The sequence below is a fragment of the Metarhizium brunneum genome, chromosome 3, assembly GCF_013426205.1.
Source record: "Metarhizium brunneum chromosome 3, complete sequence".
Lineage (NCBI taxonomy): Eukaryota > Fungi > Ascomycota > Sordariomycetes > Hypocreales > Clavicipitaceae > Metarhizium > Metarhizium brunneum.
This window is the reverse complement of record NC_089424.1, coordinates 1,867,431-1,891,377: the sequence shown is the minus strand read 5'-3', so window position 1 is coordinate 1,891,377 and position 23,947 is coordinate 1,867,431. Positions and strand designations below refer to the sequence as shown.

Sequence of the window (23,947 nt, the reverse complement as noted above, 5' to 3'; positions counted from 1 at the left end):
GAACATAATCTTCAGGAGAAAAAGCATGTCTTTATCGAGATCGAAAGTCCAGACGCCGTTGAACGCACCCCCTCAGCGACCGCCAAAGGGGTTGACGAAACATAGACGTCCTTCCACCCTAGCTCAACACCCTTTTCCAGCGCTACAGCCAACGTACCTTTGGCTGAATTAGCGGTTGCTGTTGAGAGACTTTAAATAGATGGCACAGGACAAAGGGACGCCCATTCGAGATTCTCGAGGTGGAGGAGCCCGATGAGGAATGCTTCGAGCCCCCTCCCAAGGGCGTTTGACAGCGACCGGCCTGTACGGAGCTATGTCAACTATTTGTTGGTGAATGGGGACGTTATTCTGCCTCAGTTGGGCGATGAAGCCCACGACACGGCAGCCATTCGTATAGCGCAGAGGGCTTTTGGCGACGAGAGGAGAATTTGCCCTGTTCTCATCGAGAAGCTGACTCTTCGGGGTGGCGGTATACACTGTTGCGCTCAGGAAATCCCCATGTTGCCCTGAATGTCGGGTGCGAAAACAACAGAGTGTGCCTAGGTTTCCTTGGGTGACGACGCTTCAATGTTTTGACTGTGCCAGGAGCCCAAATTGCCGCCCATGATGGCACACGTCGTCTGGCACACTCTTGCGCAGATTCACAGCCCGGCCTGTTTTGGATTGATCGCTGTAGTAACATCTAAATCCCCCCCTCTGGTGTCGCTGATATAGTACATTTCTCTCCAAGACTTTGCTGAAACATGGTTTTCCAAGTACAATAATCCAACATGTCATGGCCCCGTGTCTGCCACCACCCACTTCAGCTGTGACGAAGCTCGCGGGCTCTTATTCCCTCTTCTGCCCGCGTTCCACCTCTTGGCGCACCTCTCTTGCCACATTCATACACTGAGCGGCGCCAATGGCCGTCAGGACGTGCCACCATCCATGAAGCTCAAACAGCCAAGCCCACGGCAGCCCAAGCTGTTGCCTAATGCTCCTGAGGGCGGCGCAGTACTCTAGGTCGATGTTCCAGAGAAAATACCCAAGCACACAGAGAAAGACTGCGTTCCAAGTCCTCTTATTCCAGTCACGGCGCTTGACTTCTGGCAGCGCCGGTTGTAGCCAGTAGAGCAAGTACTGAGCTCGCAGGATGAGTACAAATACGCATGCGACAAAGGCGATGACCTGGTAAATGATTTTCGGCGACTGCAGGTAAAAGATGGCAAAAGATGCAAAGCACACGGCAAGGCCGGTGGATACGAGGCGAGATTTTGTCCGAGACTGGCCTGTTGTGAGGGTGGCCTGGAGCATGGCCCAGGTCAGGCCGAGCATGGAGAACTCGTCGGCAAACTCGAGCGTCTGGCGGAGACTGGCGTGGAACAGGAAGGATCCAATGCCCAGGACGAAGAGAGACGCGGACATGAAGTCAATCTTGGGGGCGAGCAAGCCGGCGCTGCCTGGGCCGTACATGTATCGGAGCGCGAGATGGACTGGTCAAGGACGAGGGGAACTCTTAGCACCAGGCACCGCGTGGATGGGCATCAGCCGCTACACATGGCAGTTGAGACATACCATAGGCGAGGTTCGTCAGCGAGTTGATAAACTCGGCCACGTAGAGCGTCAAGGCGTAGTCCTCTTCGCAGAAACTGCCTGCTCGTCAGCACAGCACACTCCAACGCGGCCTCGGCTTGTTCTGGTCGCGAAGCGCGTCTCACTTTGCTCTGCTGGTTGGCGGGCTCCAGGCTCCCCCGAGGGAATGGGCATCGCCGTCAAACCGAATATTGTGGTGGCCCATCTTTGCCGTTGCGCGCGAGGTTCGAGGTCGATGGAGCTCTCTGTTGGTGTCGAGGACGTGTGGCTGATGGAAACATGATCCGATCGTCAGATGGCATCTGGATTGGCCTTAGGACCTCGAGACCTGAACCCAGCACAGCCCCTGTCACTGTCACTGTCACTGTCACTGTCAGCGAGCGGCCGGGCCCTGATTGAGCAGCCTAGCAGCCGCGGGCAACTCCGGTGGCATTGACCAGTTGACGTCTGTCAAGGACTCTAGGGTCCTGTCAGCCGCCGGCGGACGGCAGAGGCGGCCAGCCACCATCCCATCCTCTCCATGCATGTGTCCCGTGCCTGCAATGGTTCAACGGTGACTGGTTCGCTTCGGGTTGGCCTGCACTGTGGTGTTGCTGGCTACCAATCATGATGCTCGCTACTGCAGCGAAAGCTGGCGAATCCCGGCCCGGGCGGCAAGGCAGTAGACAAGTTCCCGCCTTTCGCGCTGAGAATTTCCTGGCCTCCCGGTATGAAGGATGGTGCGTATCATTGACATATTCTACCTAGGTACCTAGGTACTTTACTTAGTTATAACGCGGATAGCTGGGCGTGGCACAAGTAGTGTCGGGAGTCAGGACGGCCTTTTTGCCGCTTCCATGTGCGATTTTATGGGTCGCCTAACTAATTGGGCGCCAAGTCCCCATTTCATTGGCTCACAGCAACTTGGGTTCAGGGTAGCTCGCCGATGACTTGTTTAGAAACGAGACGGTTAGATGAGAATATTCAGAGTTTTGTACAAAATTAATTTATACACAAATTAGTGGGTGTAAGTTCGGCAGATGGCGGGAAATCTTGGCTTCCCACCGTACTGGACTATGGACTTATGACAGCCTTGTAACCGCTCTTTGGTGGCTTCCAAATGGCGTGCTTGGAGTGGCATCCTAGATAGGTAGGGTTACGCTTTTGCATGTCACAAGACGCCATTAAAGGCTGGCATGCAAAGTGATGAAACGATCTCAGCCGTGATGAGACAGTCTACCCTGCAAGGTAGGTTTTTTTCTTTTTTTTTGCCGTACTACAACATTCAGATATCTGATGAAAACTTGGTTCGCTATTTCTCGGTGCACACTAACAGATTGGAGTTGTGCGTCACGTCTCGCATATACGATTTACGAGAGTCCCAACTGCCGCATGGGTATCAATCCGCTTCCCATTGGTCTGGTTCTCTCTACCGTTCTTCTCCCGCTCTCACGGCGAGATACATCTCATAGGAGTTCAAGGAGAGCTGACAGCTGAGAGATAACACCGCACCATTTCACGCAATATTGCAAGTAAGTGGTATTATTCCTTGAGGAATCGAGAGCCTTAATGCTAATGATGGCGTCTATATTAGTAGACCCATGCTTCGTATACGTTGGACTGTCTAGCTGGGCGTCGTTGTGTAAAGATGGTACATGACAGGTCAGGTTGCACTGCATGTGAGCGACTACCAGATATACACTCCAACTCCTGTATGATTAACCACCCGTGTACACGTCAGAAATGTCGACAGTACTCTGTACTACCAAGGTCATATGGCTGAGCGCTAGGGTAATCGCAAATATAAAGTCTGTCGGCGGCATCTTCACTTCCGGCATTAAAACACTCTCCCCAAAAGCACCGACGTCTCCTAGCCTGCCAACTTCACAAAGCAAACAATGGACAGCTACGATGATAATATCACCAAACCCAACAAGAAACAACGTAATGTAGTCCATTGGATGATCAATGACGAAAAGGGCGGGTTCAATTATGACACACTACACTCCAAAGGCAGCCCCAGGCAGTTTGTTACCATAACAAAACAGGAAATGGAAAAAAACAAAGACCTTAAAGACGCGGGCTGGGAAATGGTAAGCCACTCAACCATAGACAATCAAGTGAGTTCAATTTGCCATTTGCCATGAATGGAAGTAAAGGCGACTACTAAGGCAGGATAATAGGGCAACATCAATGTGCGCATCGGCGGGAAGGATGTGATATTTGTCAATGTACAAGCCCAGATTGGCGTCCTTCCAAATCGTCCTACGTTTTCGCACGCAAATGTGGTAGCGGACAAGAAGGTCGGCAAGGGCCTCATCCAGCAGGCAATGAATGAGTCCATGGGGGATCAACAAACTCGTTGGATTGTAGAAGAACCCCCAGGCAAATATAAGATCCAGTCTAAGAGGCCGGGATAAATTGGCCAGGTTGGATTCGGGGTACAACTTTCTATTCTCACTCGTTTTCACCCGACCCCCTCATGACGACTCGATCCCTCAGACATGTCGTCTTCATTTATGCAATCAAACGAGCCGTTTTTGAAGGCCGTATTGAATGTCGAAGCTCGTCAGCATACCACCTTCATAGTGCTTATAGCTTAATTCAATACCTTCCTTGGGAGGCAATTTTCATTCCCTGATATCGTTCTCTCGCACCCCTATTTTGTAATATGAAGTAACACGGGTACTCAGTTGGCGATGACTTCAGCAAACCAGCTGCTTCTACCAAGGTCTCAGCGAAGCGGCGGCCCGAATAACCAAAAACATATTCTACTCTGCATGTTCCTAAGCGCAGCCGACTGACTACGGGACTCAATCTTCACACCATGCGCCCTAACGCTGTCATGTCTGAAATCGACCTAGCAACGAGGAGGAGCCTTGAGAACCTCTATCCAAGGGAATGGAGGCGCATCCTTACACATCTCATCCTGCGTCGAGATCTTGAACTCAGCAGAAGCCGTGTTGTTGGGAAACAGATCAATCAAGGTAGCCAGGCCCGGCACAAAGGTCGGCCATTGATACATCTTTTCAAGGCCGTGAGACGGGTCTCTGATAAAGGCACCAAACACTTGCTGCAGATAGCGAGATGCCCCGATAGTCGCTGCATGGTGCTCCCGAGTCTTGTTCTGTGCAAGCAGATTGTATGTACCCATTAGAATGGGAACATCCGCTGCTGAACGATTAGAAATTGTCCTCATGGGGCCGGTCGGGATTTCGAAAAAGGAATGCTTACATTGGTGGTATGCCCGTGCCCAAGGGAACGGCGTCACAGCAGGGAAAACGCCAGCATACCGATACCGCCATGTAGGCACGCGATGGACATATCTAAACCTTTTCTCTCAGGTTAGCCACTATCCGCGCATTGCAAAGGTCATTCGTCTAACCCTGCTTCCAGTGCCATGTTGCAATTAAAAATGAGTGCCGTTGCCAAGTCAGAAAGAGTTTTGTTCACACCGCACTTTTCAGTCCAGTTCAGGATAGAGTCGCCTTCGTTCTTGGTGTGTCCCATTAGAGTTGGCTGATTACAAAAAAGGAGTCAGCAAGGCCAGGAGGTAGATTTACTGCATTGGAAAGAGTATTCGCTTACAATCTTGGCAAACTTGCCTGCCGAGCCACGATGGACATATTCCCGCATCGTGAACAGAGTGACATTGTCCGCCATGGGAGTCCCCCCCGACGGAGCGCCAAATGCGTTCAACGTCTTGTTGGAGATGGCACGCATTAGTACCTCGGCGTTTACTGTTCTCATGCATTCTAGTTCCTGCAGCCGGTCCGCGCTGTTGGCACAGCCCACTGACGTGGCAACTCGCACAAACTCAGAGTCAACGTTCTGCGTGGCCGCCCCAATGATTTGAACAGTGCCGCTCTGAAGTATGAGTCCAGAAACAATGGGATCGTCCATGTGTGAGTAAATCATTGCACTACCGCTGTCCGCGCCGGCGGACTGGCCGCCGAGGGTGATTCTGTGTGCATCACCACCGAATGCAGCAATGTTATCGCGTAGCCATTCCAAAGCGGCTCTTTGGTCCCTCAAGCCAAGATTCTGAGCTCCCAAGGCTGGGGTGTTTGGAAAGCCAAAGATGTTCAGTCGATAGCTAGTGCCTTTTGTCAACCTCACCATGGACCCTTTCTCTGGTACAACAGTGAACTTACTTCCATGTCACCACGATAACATCTTTATTTTCCGCGACAAACTGGGTCGGGTTGAAGAGCGGCATGCTCGCGCCTCCTTCACCAAATGCGCCTCCGTATGACCAGACAAATACTGGCAATAGTCCATTCTTGCGGCGAAAGGCATGCCGGGGTACGAATACATTCAAAGTCAGGCAATCTTCGGATAGCCCAGACGTTTCAACAAGAGAGTCTCCTATGATTGTCCTGTAGTGAAACTGGTGGCAAACCGGTCCAAACTTGGTAGCGTTCAAGACGTTGGAATGTCCATCTGAGGCGCGGTTTAATGGCGGCTGGGGTGGTTCAAAACGTAGGGAACCAAGAGGAGGTTGAGCGTATGGAACCCCCAGGAATGCGTTGACCTTACTATGTACTTCAATACCGCTTAGAGGGCCTTGACGGGTATTTGCGATGAGACCTGTGCTGTTTTTTGGCTGTGCTATTACTTGGGTAATAGCGGCGATGGAAAGCGACGATAGTACAAGCGATGATTTCATTTTCGATAAGGGAACAAACAGCAACCGATAAGTCCATGTTTTGCTTTGCCGAATTTACAACCTGCGAGCGAGACTTATATAGAAGGATATCTGGATTGTGTCCCGATCATATGGGCTTGATGCACAGCCACCATGACCCTGACTGCGTACGTCTGTTGTCAGGGGAGGAACAGTTACTAAATAAAGGACAGGCGAAATATTACGCATCGCTACCTTCATCATGTATTGCCGCGCGTCATCCTTACAGGTCCGGTTTGAATCTCCTGAAGCGTTATGGAGATTCGTCAGCCGCAGCAACTACCATCGCTTCCGCGGCGGCCGGAGGCGCATTGCCCAAAGAGGAAAACGAGCCCGGCCCCCTTCTCCGTACTGGCCGTCTATGTAAGAGCACGAACACGGGCGTCGGGCGGGGCCGAGTCTGGCAGCCCAGAATCTTGACTGGGATGTGGGCTTCCGATATAACAATTCTCCACGATACTTGCTCTTGCAACCATTGGGGATGATGATAAGCGGCGCAAAGAAGCCATCCAGTTTTCCATTTGTTAAGTCTGTGACACCGAGAACCTGGCTTGTGCCTTGAACCATGATCAAGCTATCAACCGCCATTCCCATAACCGTGACGTTGGCTTCTTCCAAAACAGATGCTCTTAACTCTTGGATGAATCGACCGTGGTGGAAAGATAGCCCATGTGGTTTCTGGTCAAGGCCATGTTTCTTCGGGGTTGATGAACTGTCGAATGGATATGGAATGGTGACCGGTCGGTTATGGTAGAATACTTTGTAGCCCTTGACTAGGATGCCGTTGACGCCATCTAGAGTCTAGACAGTGTCTACGCCCGGGGCTTTCGAGGGCTTGAACGCCACTTGGCTGTAAAAGCTCTCCAACAATGCGATCTGGCCCTGGCTCTTTTAGAGAACGTTCCAGGAGGAACACTGGGCAAGATTGTCGTGCGAGTGTTATTACCATTGCAATTCCGAAAATGCTCGCCCAGCGACGACGACATCTGCATGATGGTGAGCCGTGCGGCGAAATGCGGCGGCATCTGAAGCAGATCCTTCCATGTTTGAGACTGGCCAGCGAGGAGACGGAGCAGAGCCGTCAACGAAGCATAATAGCGGCGGGAGTCGTCTGTGGACACAATCGTCCCAAGAAGACTGTTGTTCGCGTACCAGAGACCTCGATGCGGCTTCATTTCACCCGTGAATGACCCTTATTTTCTATTGCACGGAGTACAATAAAGTGACTGGAAGCACAGACTTGGTTTGGCCTGCTTCCAAGCAGCCCCATTTCCGTCTTTGCGAGTCTACATCCATGTCCACCTGCAACGACTCAAAGTGAGCTTGCTCCTTCCGTTCAAGTCATCTTCACAATAAAGAGCCGCAATTTGCAACATTGATGCGAAGCCCAATTGTAAAACCAATTTTGGAGTCCTGGGGCTTGCTGGCTAATTAGCGAAAAGGGGCACTGTCATTGCATCGTCTCTGGTGTTCTAGCGGGCAAGATGCCTCACCAAAACTGCTTGCATTAAGGCATCTTGGATCTCGAGGGCATGATGTGTGATGCACAGGTCGAAGTCTGCTATCGTCTGGTCAAATGTATGTGAAGTCACTGCAAATTCTGGTGGTCTTTCCAAGAATCTGGTCCCGCTAATGCAGCCCCGAGGAAAGTAGGCGTGGCTCAGAGCTGCATCGTACGTCGAGTTGCCCACCAGTCGCTGCCCAAAATATGACGGAGGCCGCTTTCCCCCTTCGACATCTCCATCTTCTCTTCCTCAGCGCATTAATACATCAATTATCCCGGCTGCCCATCATCTTTTGCCAAGCAGATATCTTCATCGCCATCACCTAGTCGCGAATAGCGTCATCAGCCACGACCTCATCTCGAGCCATGGAATCCTATAGATCTCTGACCGCTAGCAATAAACCGCTTCTAATGATGAGCTCTGGCCAATGCGGCTCGGTCTGGGGGATGGCGATGCTGCACAGGCACAGGCATCACAGCGTCGGCGTCGTCATCAAGCGCGAGCATGCAGGTCCCGGCAGGTATCTCAAGAACGAGGCTACGCTTCAGCGGCAAATATTCACCGCAGCATGGAGCCTAAAGCTCACCTCGGTGCCACAGTGCTTCCATCTCGTAGACCAGGAAGACGACGAAAGATGGCGCGATCTTCTGCTAATACTGCCTGCTGGCCAGGGAAAATGCACAACCATGATCGCCGAGAGAATCACTGCAGTGTCGAGACAAGCGCAGCTACTCCTCGTCAAGAAGTACAACTGGACGTCGACTCGCCACCGGCTCATGCAAACGCTCGAGTCTAATGCATACTACACCCACTGCTTAGTTCACCTCTATCTTGGCCGAAGACGATCTTGTAGTCTAGGCGTGCCCGCCACACGGCCGCAGGTCTTCACGCTCTGCAACTTTCCTCTCCACGCCGACCAGATGGAAGAGCTCCAGCTGCCTTGTCCAAAGTATGCCAAGGCCATGGCCGAATCATTAGCAATGTTGCACTGGGAGATGAGATTAAGCGGCGCTCGCGTCAAGTTTGTGCTCGGAGGACGCAGAGGAGCCATAAGGATGAGTGCAAGCACGCCTCTTGCAGAAAGCACCGTCTGGATGTTCGATTTTGACCGCCTCAGGCCTATTCAGGCAAATGTATCCGGTCTAATATCGATCGCGAGGGCCTTTTGGCGCAATAGCCCTTATTGCCCTCGGCCGGATAGCACCTTGTGGAACATCTTTGCCGATGAGTATCGACGAGTCGGCAAGGAAAAAGTCCAAGCTTATCCTCGACATGGAGAATGTGTGGAAACCTTGTGCGACTTGGTTGATGGCGCCTTGAACATGATCGCCATGGGTCAAAAGATGTGGACCATTAGAGGGCGGTTTTAGGCCATGTTTACGCTTTTACTCTGCATAGTGTACGCTGCCGCTCTCACCCAGTATGAGACATCGTTTACGATTCCAGCATTAGTTGCCTTCGGTACGCAAGGTCGAATCAAGCGGAAATTGGCTTTGCGACACGGTTGGGGCCGTCGGGAAGATTGTCGTCGTTAGTCTTATTTTACGTAGTTCCCGCGCATAGATACTAGGAACAAAAGCGATTGTACTTGATTCAAATTGTATTAGCTGCTAGTCACACTGAGGCCACCTTCTTCCCCGCAAAATACGAAATTATCAAACGTAGCGCTGGATGGATGATTGAGAGCATCAAAGGAGGGTTCAACTTACATGTCAATAACCCGCCAACTAATCCCAATATTTGAAAGCCAATTGCCAGCTGGTAAATACAAGCCAGGCCAGACTCGGGCTGGTCAATTTGGGGACCTAGCAACCACGGTGGACGAGTGTAGGGTCGAGCTTTTCGGAGCGTATCGAATGGGGATCATCAGGAACTTTCATAAACCCATTCACTTGTCTTTATCTGAGCAAATGTATTTGTTGACGGGGACACCGTCATTTCGAAGGAGTACGAGCCAGCAGGTAAAAGCGTCATCACAAGCCGAGCAAAGCGAATAGTGTGCAGAGGAATAGGATACAAATGCGATGCGTTTACTCACTTATTGGGATTCAACGGCCGTGATCCACAACTCAGAGCCAGTTTCTGGGGGGGGGCCTGGAAAGAGCACAAAAGGCTTCGAAAAGAGCAAGCAAGTACATTTGAAGGTCATTTCCGCCAAGACTCTTGTCGACGGTTTCGAGAAGACTGAAAGTGTGAGCTAGAGGATGGTTCCAGTCGACGCGGAATAACCACCCACGCTGCGTATACTTGGTTCCGAGTCGAACCGGCCACCAGCAGGATTGGTTCCCAGGTTTCAATTTCAGCTATTACCACAAATTGCCTCCATTATATGGCGCCATTCGATACACGAGCCGCCTATGTCGTTCTTGCTTGTCGTGCTGCCAACTTTGTCTCCTTGGGCACATGCGTATTATCCTTCTTCGCCTCCTCCGGTGCATTGTCATATGTCAAATCGATACAATAAACCTCTTCCCCATCAACTCTTGTCTTCTCGAGGGACACATAGACAGCTTTACACGCGTTCCTCCATATATCTCTTAGCACCAACATACGTTCCTGCTCGAATTTTCGCGAAGCAGCAACCATTTTGGTCGCATCTCCCATGTGCACCGTCAGGTTCTTGGTAGTGTCTTCTAATGACGCCAGGCTTATCCATGGTTCCGACTCGTCTGCCATTTTCCCCAGAATGAGCATGAAGCTGTGTCCCTTGTGCATGTCATCGGTAGGCTCAACGTCTTGTCGCCAATTGAAGTAGCCGTAGGCGGCGAATTCGGCCGCTCCGTCATTCATAAACATGCTCCGCTGCGAATCCCATTCGTCTTGAGGCAGCCACATCGTCACCTCAAAGGGGAAACTCCCGTCGGTGGTCCGCGTTTTGGTGTTGATTCCCTTGCGAATCATCAGTGCGTTGCTGTGGCTTCCTTGGAGTTCGCGTGACCGAGAAGGGCTGATGTGTCTGAATAGAAAGAGTAACTGCACGCTCGAGGTGTCCTCTGCTGATTCGGCCCCAAACTCGCCTGCTCGTATACGACTGTAAAGCCCACCACCGTGAGGTTTGATCCATATGCCGATTTGCTTGCTTTCATTGCCACTCGTCTCAACACACTGCAACTTGAGAAGGTAGGCCTGCTGAGATCCATGGAAAATGCTGGTATGGATTCGGAGACCCTTATTGCTTCTCAAAAACTCGGGCATAAACATGGTGCTACTAACTAATTCGACCGTTCCTGACTCACGGAAATCGGCTGGGCTGGTGGCATACACGCCATAATAAATCTGTTCGGGAAGCGACTTTCTCCATGCAAAAATGCTAAGGTCATTGGTGGAGTTTGAGATTTCTTCCTGTAGTCTTAAAAATGCACGGTCGCCTTCTCCATACAGCAGTGGCATGCTGACGTCGAAAATTCCCAGTAAGCAGTAGGCCATGTCTTCAATCCGAGTTGTTCTGCGCTCAGACACCCAAGACATCCGACGCGCTACCGACAATGTGTAGAGTGATTCGGGCGATTCGAGCACATTGCCGGGTACCTTTGTGATATCTGTTAAAAGATATTTCAAACCAGATTTCGAGCCACGAAAGTTCCAATTTGCATCGTAAAACTCTACTGCTCGAGGCGCAATCAGCTCCTGTAGAGTCCATCCACGTTTAAACCACCGGCAGCCCCTCAACGCCTCAGTATCAGGCTCTAATGAGCTGTCGGGGAGTAAGTCGGTAAGCCAAGCATAGCAAACAGTGGCTCCGCGATACCAACGAAACATGGAGTTGATAGCTTCGCTTAGCTCCGCGCTGCTAGACTTGTCTATGCAACAAGTGTCGACCCAAGCATATTTCAGACCCGATCTTTTGGCCAGTTCACAGGTTTTGAGGATTTTCGCAAACCCCTTCTTTTGACGCCTTGCCTCTTGACTCGAATGCACAAAGTCCTGGAATATGACCTCATCTTCTCCCCACGTGTGCGAAAGTATGGCGTAATGCGGTATCGCACCAACGAATTCCTCCAGGAGACCTGATTCGACATTGATGAGCTTCATGGTCTTCGGACCTGGCCTTGATGGTCGATTGCGGTATCATAAGCTGTCGCGACAGTCTGTCACGGTCGGGCCGTGGCGTGACAGACAAACAGATGCCTGATGGTACGGAATGATGGCCAAGGGACCCCAGACAAATCATGCAGACGAGGACTGGGGTGTTCAATGTTCCGATGGACCAGGGTCCGGGTCTGGTACTCAACAAGTCAATTGTCCAGGGCCTAACAATACCCAACCACAAAACACAATTGACGTTCCAGTTACAACAAAGTTGGGGAATCATGGCGAAATGAATGTCAGAATTGGCGGGAAGATGGTAGATGATGTGAATTTATACCTCATTCTAATCTCTTCCCAATGAGTCTACTTCCTGACAACAACCTGGCGGCCACATTGAGCCAAAACACGTCGAAATGTCGTCGCTTGTATGGGCATACCGCCTCAGTGTGTGTGGTAGGTTAGAAAGCCGCCATCTGAATCGCTCTTTGTCGTGAAGGCACAGAGTGTCTGTCCTGGGTGGAATTTGTGGGCAGCTCTAGCTGTGCGTTCGTAACTCAGCCATCCAGTCTGTTTATTCTGGTCCGCCCGGCCTCACCAATCACCGTACATAATTTTCATTATCCCTCGGTGCTGAAGCATTGCCCATGAGGTGTGTGGGGTTAACATCCCTGGTACGACCAACAAGGCATACATATGTACTCTTTTAGTCGATGCACGCCTGTGCCTGCATCCGTTCCGGTTCGTCGGGCCAAAAACTTGTGTCAAAATAAAGTACTGACGATCGAGCTATCCCTCAAATGCTTCAGCAATTGATGGAGACGTGGTGATGCACGGGAACCATGAATGGGCGTCAAGCCTAAGAGGGCTGCTCTGCTAGCGTGGACGATAACCAATCAACAACTGTTGACGAAGACGATTCAAGATGCCCTTTTTTCCGGCGCGCACCAACTTTAAGTACTACATAGGCAAGGAGGGGGGCCCAAGGGGAGCACGGTCATTGCCGCAGTTACGGAGATGGGAAGGCAATGGTCTGACGAACACTTCCCGGTACGGCACATGTCCAGAAGACGGCGATTACGTACCAGGAATCCATTTTAGACAAGACAACTAGCCTTGGCTCGGAACTGCATGCTACTGTGACGGCTGAAATGTTCCGTTATTGAGAGGCATCATGATAATCTGGACGACTCGCTTCTGCTAACGCGCCATCACCACCTCCCGAAATTTCGACTTGGCTAGATGTGAACATGACGATCATGAATGCAGCAATGCCTCGACAGATCGATCCTCAGCTACAGCTAGTGCAGGCCGGACACGGACAGTTCTTGGTCTCCTTTGGGCCCTTCTCACTATCGTCAGCATACACAGGGTGTCTCTCGTTGGTTTTATTCATTTTTGTTCTTCTGTCGGCTACTCGCTCGTTTCCCCAATGGCAAGCTATCGATACCTGTTGCTCGGTAAGCCTGTGAGGCGTGCGCATCCCTGAGGACGTCTTGCTAGTACTAGTACTTACCGTTCCTTGTTGCCGCCATCAGCGCTGTGGATCTGAGTGGACAAATCGTGGATCTGTGGGCAAACAACCCATTGGTCCCGGCTCATACGGGTGTTTCGTGGGGGAGCCCTGGAAGTGGCCAAGCCAGCCAGTGGCAACGCATCCCGCCCTTGAAGAACCCGCTTCGTCCACCGTATCGTGGGGGGCAAGTGGTTTGCTGCTTTGAATCGCAAATGGTGCAAAGGCTCATAGTCCAAGGACCCATGGGGGGGCCGTCGAAGACAATCTCGACGCCTGCACATGGATGGAAGGTTTTAATCTGTGTGGAGTGGATGAGGCATGGCCCAGCTCTACACTGCCAATGTGAATGGATGGCTCCTTCCTCAAGCCCACCAAACATCTTTATAACTACCTAGGTACCCGCACCCTTTCCTTTTAGACTTCATGTTCAAAACTCAAGCATACTTCATGACTTACCTCCCACCTCTCATAGCCTTCAATCTTACTGTTTCCTCAACATTTGAATCCTCTGCCCTCCTCCGCGCACCTGGATAAGTAGATACTGGTGCCAAGGCCTTTCCAGCTTCATCCATCTCCCTAAAACTGCCCCCTTCGTCATCGACTCAGAATAACTCAGAACTGTCGCAATGACTGCATCATCCTCAGCCGCCCCCCAATCGAATGGCTACCACAACAATGTCACTGGTTCTCCCGCCACTTTGGAACCTGGCATCTTCGTTCCTACCGTAGCCTTCTTCGCCTCGGACGACAGCGTTGATGAGGAGACGACCAAGAACCACGCCAAACGCCTTGCTCGCGCTGGGGTCGCGGGCCTTGTAACTCATGGCTCCAACGGCGAGGCAGTTCACCTCGATCACGCTGAGCGCAAACTTATTACACGCCTCACACGAACTGCCCTAGAAGAGGTTGGCAAGGCACATCTCCCAATTATCGTGGGTTGCGGTGCGCAGTCAACTCGAGAGACCATCCAGCTGTGCCGAGACGCTGGCGAATCCGGTGGCACCCATGCCCTTATCCTCCCGCCTTCCTACTACGGCGGTTTGTTGAACACGGATTTAATTATCGAACACTTTCGCGCGGTGGCAGACGCAAGTCCGGTCCCGCTTCTTATTTATAACTTCCCCGCCCCTTGCGGTGGACTGGATCTCAGTTCTGATACGATTCTCACCCTCGCCAAACATCCTAATATCGTTGGTGTTAAGCTGACTTGCGGCAACACTGGCAAGCTTGCTCGTGTTGTAGCCGGTACTCAAGGCACATCTTTCAGAACGTACGGCGGAAGTGCCGATTTCATCATTCAGACACTATCGGTAGGTGGCCATGGTGTCATTGCTGGACTGGCCAATATTTCTCCTGTATCTTGCAACGAGGTTGTTCGCCTCTGGAAGAATAGCGAGGTTGAGAAAGCCGTTACGATTCAGGGTATTGTTGCCCGTGGTGACTGGGCAGCCATTAAGGGGGGGTTTATTTCTGTCAAGGTTGCTCTAGAGAGTTATTACGGCTATGGGGGACTGCCCCGAAAGCCATGCGCTGTTCTTGAGGGCAAGGCCCTCAAAGCTCAAGTTGCCGAGTTCCAGGAGTTGGTAGAATTGGAGACCAAAGTCAGTGCCTCTGTATAGACCAATATTCATCTGCCGAGAGCATGTGAAGTACACAAGGATCAAAGATGTGAAGAGGAATCTAGATGTTATGTTTGACGGAAGAATAATAACCAGTGGCTTTATTTTGCATAGCAAACTAGGCGTTATGATATGAAATTGATTAACAATTGATCATAGCACAAGTTTGTATTGCTGACTGCTGAGACAATTGTATATCGATACTCAGTTGTTGTTCTTTCAGTCTTTCAGGATTGGCTTCGTATTTCCTAAGGTGTCACGATTGCCATGGTCAGTCAAACGGTTTCAATATCAACCAACGCAAAAATCCTAGTTATGTGACCACGTTTCACGGCAGCAACCAACAACTTCACCAACTCATGCGCTCCAGGATCAGCGCACGAGTTTGCCTAAACTTGCTCTTATTCGTTTTGTCGATTCGCATCCCTTGTAGGCTGTCTTTACAGTGCTTCTGAGATCAAGACACTGCATTAGTGTTACAAAAACCAGTGCCCATCTACTACTGTTCTATCACTAGGTTAGACAGCTGTGTACTTCGCAATATTTGGGACTGCGGCTTGCAGGCTCACGGCCCAGGTCTGCGGCGTCATTTCTTGCGACGAAGCTGTAGAAGAGGCTTGTAATCCGAACACAATGGCATTTGTAAAAGTAGTGTGCAACGGCCCTCGACAACCTGGGCAATAGTGCGACGGACAGGGCGTACTGTATCGGAAGGCTCAGGTGTCTAGGTAGTATACTGCAGGACGGCTTCGGCCTCGGTCTTAAAACACAAACCGCAGTCCCTGCCGCGTACAAGTATGTCGTAATTAGCGATCTGGGACCCAGAGGCGATGAGATTGTTTAGTGCACACTGGAGCATTTGGTTGCAAAACCGGTGTCGACTGGAGTGTTAGTTCGTGGGCGAGAACAACTGAATGTGAGTTGAAAGAGACGGCTTACTCGTGGAATTCCTGGATACATAATTGACATCATATCTCGCACTGATCCATTTGAGGTTATTGATAAGTGCATTACTTGATCGGAGGCTTCAACACTGATACAAGCACGGCCATAGTCGGAACGATAGAGGAGCTCCTTGAGCATGGTGCACATAAGGCTGGGGAAATCCCCCTTCACTCATTCGAAGCCATCTTCATTGCGGATGCCCATTCTGGTTTCACTTTCATCCCCGAATTCGTTGGGAACAATGTCTCGCCCAGGTACGTGGACATCGGGGCAGTGAGGTGCCGACAGCAGCTGTATTCTGAGCTGCTAGGTTGCCAATTTTGTAGACCTGTTCAAGAGAGGCTCTTGATCGTAACACAGCGTTTAGCTTTCACAACAGAGCCTACTGATTATGCTTATACTGAGCTAGAAGCTGCAGAAGTCGTTGCAATCCTTGCACCAGTACGGCCCCTGCCAGAATTCTTGGTTCAATTCTTCCTCGACGGTCCCGGCAAACGCCGTCGTTGTTGCCTATAAGAAAAGGTCGGCTCCTTTCCAAAAGCCAAAGCAAAATTCATCATGATAACCAAGATTCTTCTCCTTGGTTGCGCAGACCCTACCCCTTGAATGGCACAATAATTAGGGCCGATTTGTTGAGATTTGGGAACGTCGAAACCTACCAGACGTTATTGACTGACTCCATGGGTGCCATACGATGTCTGTTGTTTACCAGGACGGCTTTTTGCAAAAACGTCAAGCCAAAAGGTCACCAGTGATTCTGCTCGCAGCTGTGCAATATCACATCCATGTGCTTTTGGGTCAGACAAGCTAATGATGGACAGGTGAGGAAGCGTCCTACAGTCGATTTTCTTGGTTCAAGCACGTGCTCCACCTCGCACCTTCCCCCGCGGGCCCCGCCAAGACAACTCGCCGCAATGTGCAATTTGACCCCCAACTTAACCGTCATCCCTTTCAATTGAAGAAATTCATAAGACCACAGTCAGGTGCGGAACCCCCATCTAAGCCTCAAAACCTTGCTGTCTGTTTCTTGTGACCCCCCATCGAAATGCTGAGTCCTCTCGACTTCCATCAATGGCTTTCAGATTCTTGATTCAAAAAGGGGCAAACGTACGCACTGCTCTTCGTCCCAAGTTGTTCTTCAGATGAACCCATTTATGGGGTTCCAGGATTTGTCTGACTTTTGCCGACGGATCAACCTTGGCGAACAAGGGGATACTTGGCGTTTACACCATCCGTCAACAACATTGAAGGCACATCACCAGCTTTGGGCACTCGAATACCAATGTATTGACCCAGCCTCCGAAAGCGCCAACGTCCGGCACCACTGTTGAACAACTTGACTTGTCTGGTACAATCCCCGTCGACATCCCCAACATGACAGATTTCATCTGCCGCTGGACTTGATAACTCTCATGCTCCGTAACGAATGCTTTCTACTGGGCTCCCCCATAACTGAAGCCGTCCGTGGAACCCAACCGTGATATTATGAACTCTGATTACACCCTCCAAGCGAATGTTCCGTCTCTCCAGCGCACATGGCCTTGCACTTGTTGGAGTACACTTTGTTGCCAGCACAGACTGGCGCATACTCCATGGTGCAAAAGCAGTTACGTCCTGCCTCTGCGTCTTCAACTACAAATCTCAGCGGGCTTGCCTCGCTATGTCTGCCAGGAATCTGATACTTACGGGAGTCCGAAGTAACGTTTCCAGGCTCCGCGGCTACGTCGCGAACGCTAAGGGGAGTAGCGAGGCCAACCTGCAACAGGGCAGCTGTGCTGAGAAGAACGAGGAGTGGATGGAACATGTTGAAATATTGAATCGAAGTGACCTGCCCATGGACACAAGAACGACTATAGACACTGAGGCAGTATTGCGAAACGTCGGCGATTTGCGCGCAGACAAACATTGGGCTGGATGCCATGCGCACTCTTTATACACAGATACTAAAAGGACTCATGTCTCTGTCTAGTCGTAGCAATATGACAAGCTTGTACCTGGCTCACTCGGTCAATTTGCTATGAGCACAGGCCTACATGAGCTGAATGCTGCACGGTGCGTTTCCCATTGTTTGATATATCAAAATAAGCCGTGCATTTCCAAGAGAGAGACAAAAAAGTATCCGACAGTACGACATCATTGGTGAGATATTGCGAACCAACAGGGTCACAGGTAAGACATTTCGAACCAACAGCCGCAAGTCTGGCAGACAAAGGGCTTTCAATCCGACCAGTCAGCTCTGGAGCCAACCAGAAACACCGTTATAATGAAAAAAAAAATTTCTCTTTTCGTGACTAGTCGCTGATCTTTGCCGGTAGTAAAACACGCTGCCTGGAGACAATGATGGATGAGTCCTTTGTTGCCTACAAGAACTAGGGAAGGAAGTTGATTCCAAACTGTCTCGCGCAGCATTGTCATGTCTGCATAGGCATGTCCGGGGGATCTACAGGGCCCATTGAATAAACAGGCGGCTCATCCAAAAGGGTGTAAATGAGGCCTATTCAAATTACACATCTCGCATGGATGGCCCTTAAAGTCGTAGTATGCATCACAAATCGTTACAAATGCAGTTGGTCAACACACAGATTCGCATCAAGCCAACTTCAAACCGCAACTCGTCGTATCGCGGGGACAAGCCACGCCGGCAAGTATATAGTCATGCTTTTTTTATTCACCTATCAAACCGGGCACCGTCTAGTCCGTTACAAGGTCTTTGAATTCTCATCAATCGTGACGCCAAACTGGGCCGTCGCCAAGCCATAACTCGTTGCCACGGCCTCACTCCCGTATACCCTCATCTCGCGCTCATACTCGTCCGTCAAGCCCTCCCTATACCCGCCAGCCTCGCCGAGCAGCCTCCCCAGCAGCGCCGAGTCCCTGACGGCGGTATTGGCACCAATGCCCCCGGCCGGCGTCATGGAGTGGACGGCGTCGCCTATCACCGTCACGCGCGGCTCGTTCCTCCACTCGGGCACGCCAGAGGGCGTGGAGCATGTGATTTTCCAAAAGGCGGCCTCGGAATCCTGCATCTGGTCAAACAGCGGCCTCAGCCGGGGGTGCCAGTCGCGCGTGAGCTCGCGGGCGATGCGGGCGGCGGGCTCGCCGATGAGCGAGTAGTCGTCGTTGGGGGCGGCGATGACGCCCGGCTGCGCGCCCATGGTCCAGCCAAAGCTCACGTCCGGGTCGTCCATGTCGCCGGCGCGCACGTTGGTGATGACGAAGACGCGCCCGCCGGGCCGGGTCTTGTCGACGACGCGCCACACGCCCTCGCCGAGCTGCTTGAAGGCCGTCGTCGGCGCCTGGCCGTGGATGCCGCGCGCCCCCGTGTCGTACACCTTGAGCCTGCCGCCCGACAGCTGCTTCGCGACCTTGGAGTGGATGCCCTCGCCGCCGATGAGCATGGCGCCCTCGTCCGACTTGGTGCCGTCGGCGAAGACGGCCCTCACCCCGGAGCCGGTGAGCTCGTACCCCGTCACGGCGTGCGACCACTTGATGTAGGGCTCGCAGCCCTCGAGGAACAGCCGCCGCATGTCGCCGCGCGCAATGCCCACGACCTTGCCGTCGCGCGAGTGCAGCGTCTCCTTGATCTTCTGCTCGGCCTTGTCGGCGGCCTCGTTGGCGGCAGGCCGCGTGTGTGCCGTGCCGTCGGCGGGCACAACCTCACCCGTCTTGGGGTCCAGCTCCGCGAAGCCGCCGCCGCCCGTCTTCCCGCAGGCGTCCCAGAACTTCTGGAAGGCCTCGGGCGTCAGCACGGATTCGATCGCGTCCAGGCCCTCGCTTGACAGCCGCAGCCGGTAGCCCTGGGCGCGGAACGACAGGGAGCTGTCGCGCTCAAAGATTTGGAAGGGGATGTTGGACCGGAGGAGGGAGCGCCCGAGGAGCAGCGACGCCAGTCCGCCGCCTGAGATGAGGATCGGCTTGGCCATGGCTCCGTTTGGCTATGACAGTTTGGTGATGCGGTGTTGTGGTGGTGGCGGCGCGAGAGTATTGGGCGATGCGATCTGGTTCCTTCAATGTGCGCCGCTAGCCTCATTTATGTGTCCGGCACATACTATTTTCATCATGGTGGCTTTGTTTAAGCTTTGGGCTTCGTCATGCACACCCCCATGACAAATGGGCGGATCTGCTTAGTCCCAGGATTTGAAATCGCATCTATATCTGACGTTTTTATCGGCCGTATTTGCAGTTGCTGCTACGCTGACATAATAAGCGCGCGCGGCCCATATAAACCCGCCATCACCACATGTGCAGTTGCTTTTCATGCTCAGCTCACTTATGCGCCTTGGGGATGCTTTTGCGTTCCTTCTTATTCCAACGTGTCTTTATTTCGGCTGCGTGTAAAATAAAAAATAAAATAGAATAAAATCTAGCCCCAATTTTAGTTCCCCATGCGCCAATGCGATATGTACAATGCTCAACCTCGTTCTAATGGGACTTCTTGCCCTTCTTGGCTTTTTTGCTCGCCTTTTCGCCCAGGACCTCCTCGTACACTTCGGCCGCCGTCTGGCCTGCCTTGCGCTTCTGCTTTGACTTGACGCTCACGACGGGATTGGTTTTGCCGTCTTTGCTCGCGTTCCTGACTTGCTTTTCGGCATCTGCCCATGCGGGTGCGTCACCCTCAATTGCGTACCTAATCACGGTCTCGTATTAGTTGAGGAACTCATATGAATTATAACAACCGGGTGCAGCTTCTTACTGGTCGAGCGGCAGAGAGTCGATCAGCTCTCTCTGCTTTTGCCTCAAAGCTTTTAGTGCCTCATCACCGCCTTCCTCCAATTCATCATCAAGCGACGTGGTCAAAGGTACGAAGCGGTCATCAACAATCTCGTCGTCGTGGGCGCTGCTGGCATTTTCTCTAGTGACGCCCAGATTACTGGCCCTGGGCAGCTCGGCCTCGGCCGAGCTTGAGACCAAGGTACCGAAATGCGACGTCACCTTGCGGAGGATTTTGATAAACATGGCCAAAAGCTGTGAAGAAGGCATGTTGTTTAGCTCCTGAGCAAGTGTCTCGGTATTCTTATGCTGCAGGCCTATGCCCAGCAAAATGCACTGCTGGACACTGGATAAGCTGATGCTCTTTTTCAACCTCCCAGTGAAGTACAGTGTGGCGATTATGGGCATCATGTCCAGAATGACGTGGTAGTCAAGCATGCTGTTCGCGTAAGACTCCAGACGCTTCAGATCGAATGGCGAGAACTGTCTGTCCAGATCAGCCTTGACCAAGGCTTCGGCTTCGATAGAGTCCAACTTGGCCCCCATATTGGCGGACTCGTCCAAGCTGAGCGCAATCTGGGTATCAAAGGTGCGGAAGTTATACGAGAGCAGTGATAGGAATCTTTTGTGGAAATCTCTTGAGAAAGCTCCAAGCCAGCTTCGATCATTGCTGTTCTCAAGAGGTCGCAACATCACGCAAGTGTGCTCGCCAGTGAGGTCGTTCGCAGTCTGTCGCAGATACACGGGAGAAAACGAAGATCGCTTCCAGAACTTGTGGAGGGCTTTTGTCAAGCCGTAGCTGACACCGATGTAGTCAAGGGCTTCAGGCCGCTTCTCACGGAGCTTGGCGAACAAGGGAGGCATCTGTGACTGATCCCGGACAGCAATTACCTCGGATTGCAGAGAGCTCTTGGCCAGTTCCGCATCGGTAGCCCTATGGATCTTCTCATCCATGATTTGGTCGTCGTCCTCCGAGATGCTGGCAAAGCGTCCCTCATAGTAGTCTACGAGGAGCTCCAATGCCTTTGTACCGTAGCCCTTGGAGACGTACTCGGGGTTCGTCGCAATACGAACGACGCGGGCTCCAGAGAGAGACGCGAAATCCTCGTCCTGGAACTGTTGGCTAACGAGCCAGGGAATCAAATCACCATGAGGACGTTGGCCTCGGCTCAAGCTGTTCAGCACACTCTGTCTACTAATCTTGCCTTCTAACGCTACCTGAATCACACACAATGGTTCAGGCAACTTTCCAGTGGATTCGACATTAGGGGGCACCAAGACAAAAAGCTCGTGTGCCGGAGCGTCACTCATCAGTTGTAAATCATCAGGTGAGTTTTTGTAGTGACTGGCAACATAGAGAGCAACCATTTGTTGCAAGAATGCCTCTGAGACTGGGTGAAAGGAGAAGAGAGTGTCTCTGTTGACAACCAGAAGCTCACACAGATTGGGATCAGGGTAGCCCTGGATATTGGATTTCATCTTGGGTAGCGTGGCGTCGAGGCATAGCAGCTTATTCAGCCATTTTTCGACAGAATCGCCCTTGGCATATCTGATAGGCTCAGCAAGAGTAATCTCGCGAAGTTTTCTAGTGGTCTGGAAGTCCTCAGTCTTGGAAGCCTTGCCAGTAGAGCGGTCTGCAATCTCAGTCTCCCCATTCGTCGCAGCTCCAAGCCGAGACTGATCTCTTAATTGCTTGATGAGCTTCAGCGACAAAGATCGACCAGTGCCTTCGTAACCATTAATAGTAGATGCCATAAACACCAAATAGGGTCCCATGAGCTTCTTCACCAGGGGCAAGGGAATCGCAGCCGCTTCGTCAATAACTACCAGCTCAGCCTGTCCGAGAACGTGAGCATCCTGGGGCCGAATGTACTGAATAGTCTGTCGGTGTTGTCTGTGGATGTTGACACGAACGATGGCCTTGTTGAAATCAGGGTTTGTGGATTGGATGATCGAGTAGTCTGCGTGGTCCGCATAGCCCAAGGCATCGAAACCCTTGAAGACAAATTCGAACAAGGTCTTCAGGTTCTCTGGCGAAGGAGACGTGATGAAAATATTACTGTAGCCGTAGGCAACAGCGGCAGCCACAGCTACACCCATTGCCGCTGACTTTCCACGACCTCTTGCCGCAGTTAGGGTGACGGTACTTCGTAGCGTCTTCTCGGCAATGGCCTCGGTAAAGGTCAGCAATGCCTTGGCCTGGTCAACAGTCCTGGCAAGCTTGATCAAACTGCCCACGGGCTGCTTCTCCTCATTCTCATCCTTGATATGTTCCAGCTCAATCTGCTGCTCAGTCTTGGTGTCATCCAAGTCTGGGGGAGGCAGAGCCGTAACGTCCTTGCCGCCAGAAATGGGCAAAACGTTCATTTCGTCATCTATAACCAAACAAGATTCGCAACGCCCGAGCGAGAGCAAAAATCGTTCGTTGAATCGAGCAACCACGTCGTCGTGGGCCTCCGTTCGATATCTGGAGTGGACGTCCATGGACAAGTTGTACAGTTGTCGCAAACTGTTCATTCCCTTAAGCAGCATAATCACCAGACCGCCGCCCTCGACTGTCTCAATCGTCTTGGCCAGAATATTTGGTGTCAAAGCCTCAAAGTCCTGCAAAATACACATACCAAAAGTTTGACCAAGGATCTTGTCCGTCTCTTTATAGTAGGTGTATCTGATATTGTGGAGCGAAACGAAGAGTTCGAATGGGTCGCTGTCATTGACTTCTCGAATACCTCGCTTGATTTCCTTCTTTATTTTCTGCTCGCGCTTCTTTCGGTGGCTATATCATTGCAAGATTCTGTGAGCAAAGACGTTCAATTGAAAGAACTGACCCAGCAGATTCTCGTACCTAGTAAACCCAAGAAGCTTGTTCTTATAAGCCCACAGAACAGACTTGTTATGTTTAATATTGGCATTCGTCATGATATGGTGCAGATAGACAATCGTGTCTTTCGAGCGATCGCCAACCACAACGAAGAAACTTCTCTTCTTTTCCTGCATGCCATTGCTAATCAGCGCCTTGATGCGCGAATCCCTACAAATTTGGGTTAGCAACAATTTCGATATGTACAGCGTCCATAGTCAAGGCACATACAATTGCTTGCGCTCCTGCTTAGCCTCCATCTTGACTAATTCAGCCAGGGCCGTGGAATGTGAGTGAAAAGTGCACACGACTTCTTTCCTCTGCCAACGAGTAGCGGGACCATGTTTAAAATTCCAAAAGTTTGGGCGGCAGCGTGCATTCTGCCAAAGGCGGTGAGGCGAAGAAGACTGGTGGCCCACCTCCCAACTCATGCCGCTCTATTTTACATGTCGCACCAGTGGCAAGGTTTGGGAGCTAACGTTGACCTCATATTGGACATTTCGTATCTAAGATTTGTAGGCTCTAGTA

General features: G+C 51.6%; 8 protein-coding genes across 8 annotated transcripts; 3 read left to right on the top strand and 5 right to left on the bottom strand.

Annotated features, from left to right (window-relative positions):
- Positions 1–828: 828 nt before the first annotated feature.
- Positions 829–1,777, bottom strand: Acer3_0 (Alkaline ceramidase 3; the record flags this gene model as incomplete). Its single annotated transcript, XM_014688927.1, has 3 exons — positions 829–1,472; positions 1,555–1,628; positions 1,698–1,777. The coding sequence occupies 3 exons, from the start codon at positions 1,775–1,777 to the stop codon at positions 829–831; spliced, it is 798 nt and encodes a 265-aa protein (XP_014544413.1).
- Positions 1,778–3,449: 1,672 nt separating this feature from the next.
- G6M90_00g058360 (uncharacterized protein) lies at positions 3,450–3,971 on the top strand (the record flags this gene model as incomplete). Its single annotated transcript, XM_066130664.1, has 2 exons — positions 3,450–3,644; positions 3,735–3,971. The coding sequence occupies 2 exons, from the start codon at positions 3,450–3,452 to the stop codon at positions 3,969–3,971; spliced, it is 432 nt and encodes a 143-aa protein (XP_065986812.1).
- Positions 3,972–4,411: 440 nt separating this feature from the next.
- BCHE_1 (Cholinesterase) lies at positions 4,412–6,220 on the bottom strand (the record flags this gene model as incomplete). Its single annotated transcript, XM_014688926.1, has 5 exons — positions 4,412–4,722; positions 4,786–4,883; positions 4,937–5,070; positions 5,140–5,647; positions 5,706–6,220. 5 exons carry the CDS (start codon positions 6,218–6,220, stop codon positions 4,412–4,414), a joined length of 1,566 nt encoding a protein of 521 aa, XP_014544412.1.
- Positions 6,221–8,108: 1,888 nt separating this feature from the next.
- On the top strand, positions 8,109–9,113 carry G6M90_00g058340 (uncharacterized protein; the record flags this gene model as incomplete). The annotated part of the gene is made up of 1 exon (XM_014688925.2): positions 8,109–9,113. One exon carries the CDS (start codon positions 8,109–8,111, stop codon positions 9,111–9,113), a length of 1,005 nt encoding a protein of 334 aa, XP_014544411.2.
- Positions 9,114–10,098: 985 nt separating this feature from the next.
- Positions 10,099–11,775, bottom strand: HET-E1_7 (Vegetative incompatibility protein HET-E-1; the record flags this gene model as incomplete). The annotated part of the gene is made up of 1 exon (XM_014688924.1): positions 10,099–11,775. The coding sequence occupies one exon, from the start codon at positions 11,773–11,775 to the stop codon at positions 10,099–10,101; it is 1,677 nt and encodes a 558-aa protein (XP_014544410.1).
- Positions 11,776–13,911: 2,136 nt separating this feature from the next.
- Positions 13,912–14,904, top strand: G6M90_00g058320 (uncharacterized protein; the record flags this gene model as incomplete). Its single annotated transcript, XM_014688923.1, has 1 exon — positions 13,912–14,904. The coding sequence occupies one exon, from the start codon at positions 13,912–13,914 to the stop codon at positions 14,902–14,904; it is 993 nt and encodes a 330-aa protein (XP_014544409.1).
- A 3,644-nt stretch (positions 14,905–18,548) lies between these two features.
- CTB3 (Dual O-methyltransferase/FAD-dependent monooxygenase CTB3) lies at positions 18,549–19,772 on the bottom strand (the record flags this gene model as incomplete). Its single annotated transcript, XM_014688921.1, has 1 exon — positions 18,549–19,772. One exon carries the CDS (start codon positions 19,770–19,772, stop codon positions 18,549–18,551), a length of 1,224 nt encoding a protein of 407 aa, XP_014544407.1.
- A 499-nt stretch (positions 19,773–20,271) lies between these two features.
- Positions 20,272–23,679, bottom strand: KRE33 (RNA cytidine acetyltransferase; the record flags this gene model as incomplete). Its single annotated transcript, XM_014688920.1, has 4 exons — positions 20,272–20,476; positions 20,543–23,335; positions 23,405–23,590; positions 23,651–23,679. 4 exons carry the CDS (start codon positions 23,677–23,679, stop codon positions 20,272–20,274), a joined length of 3,213 nt encoding a protein of 1,070 aa, XP_014544406.1.
- Positions 23,680–23,947: the final 268 nt, after the last annotated feature.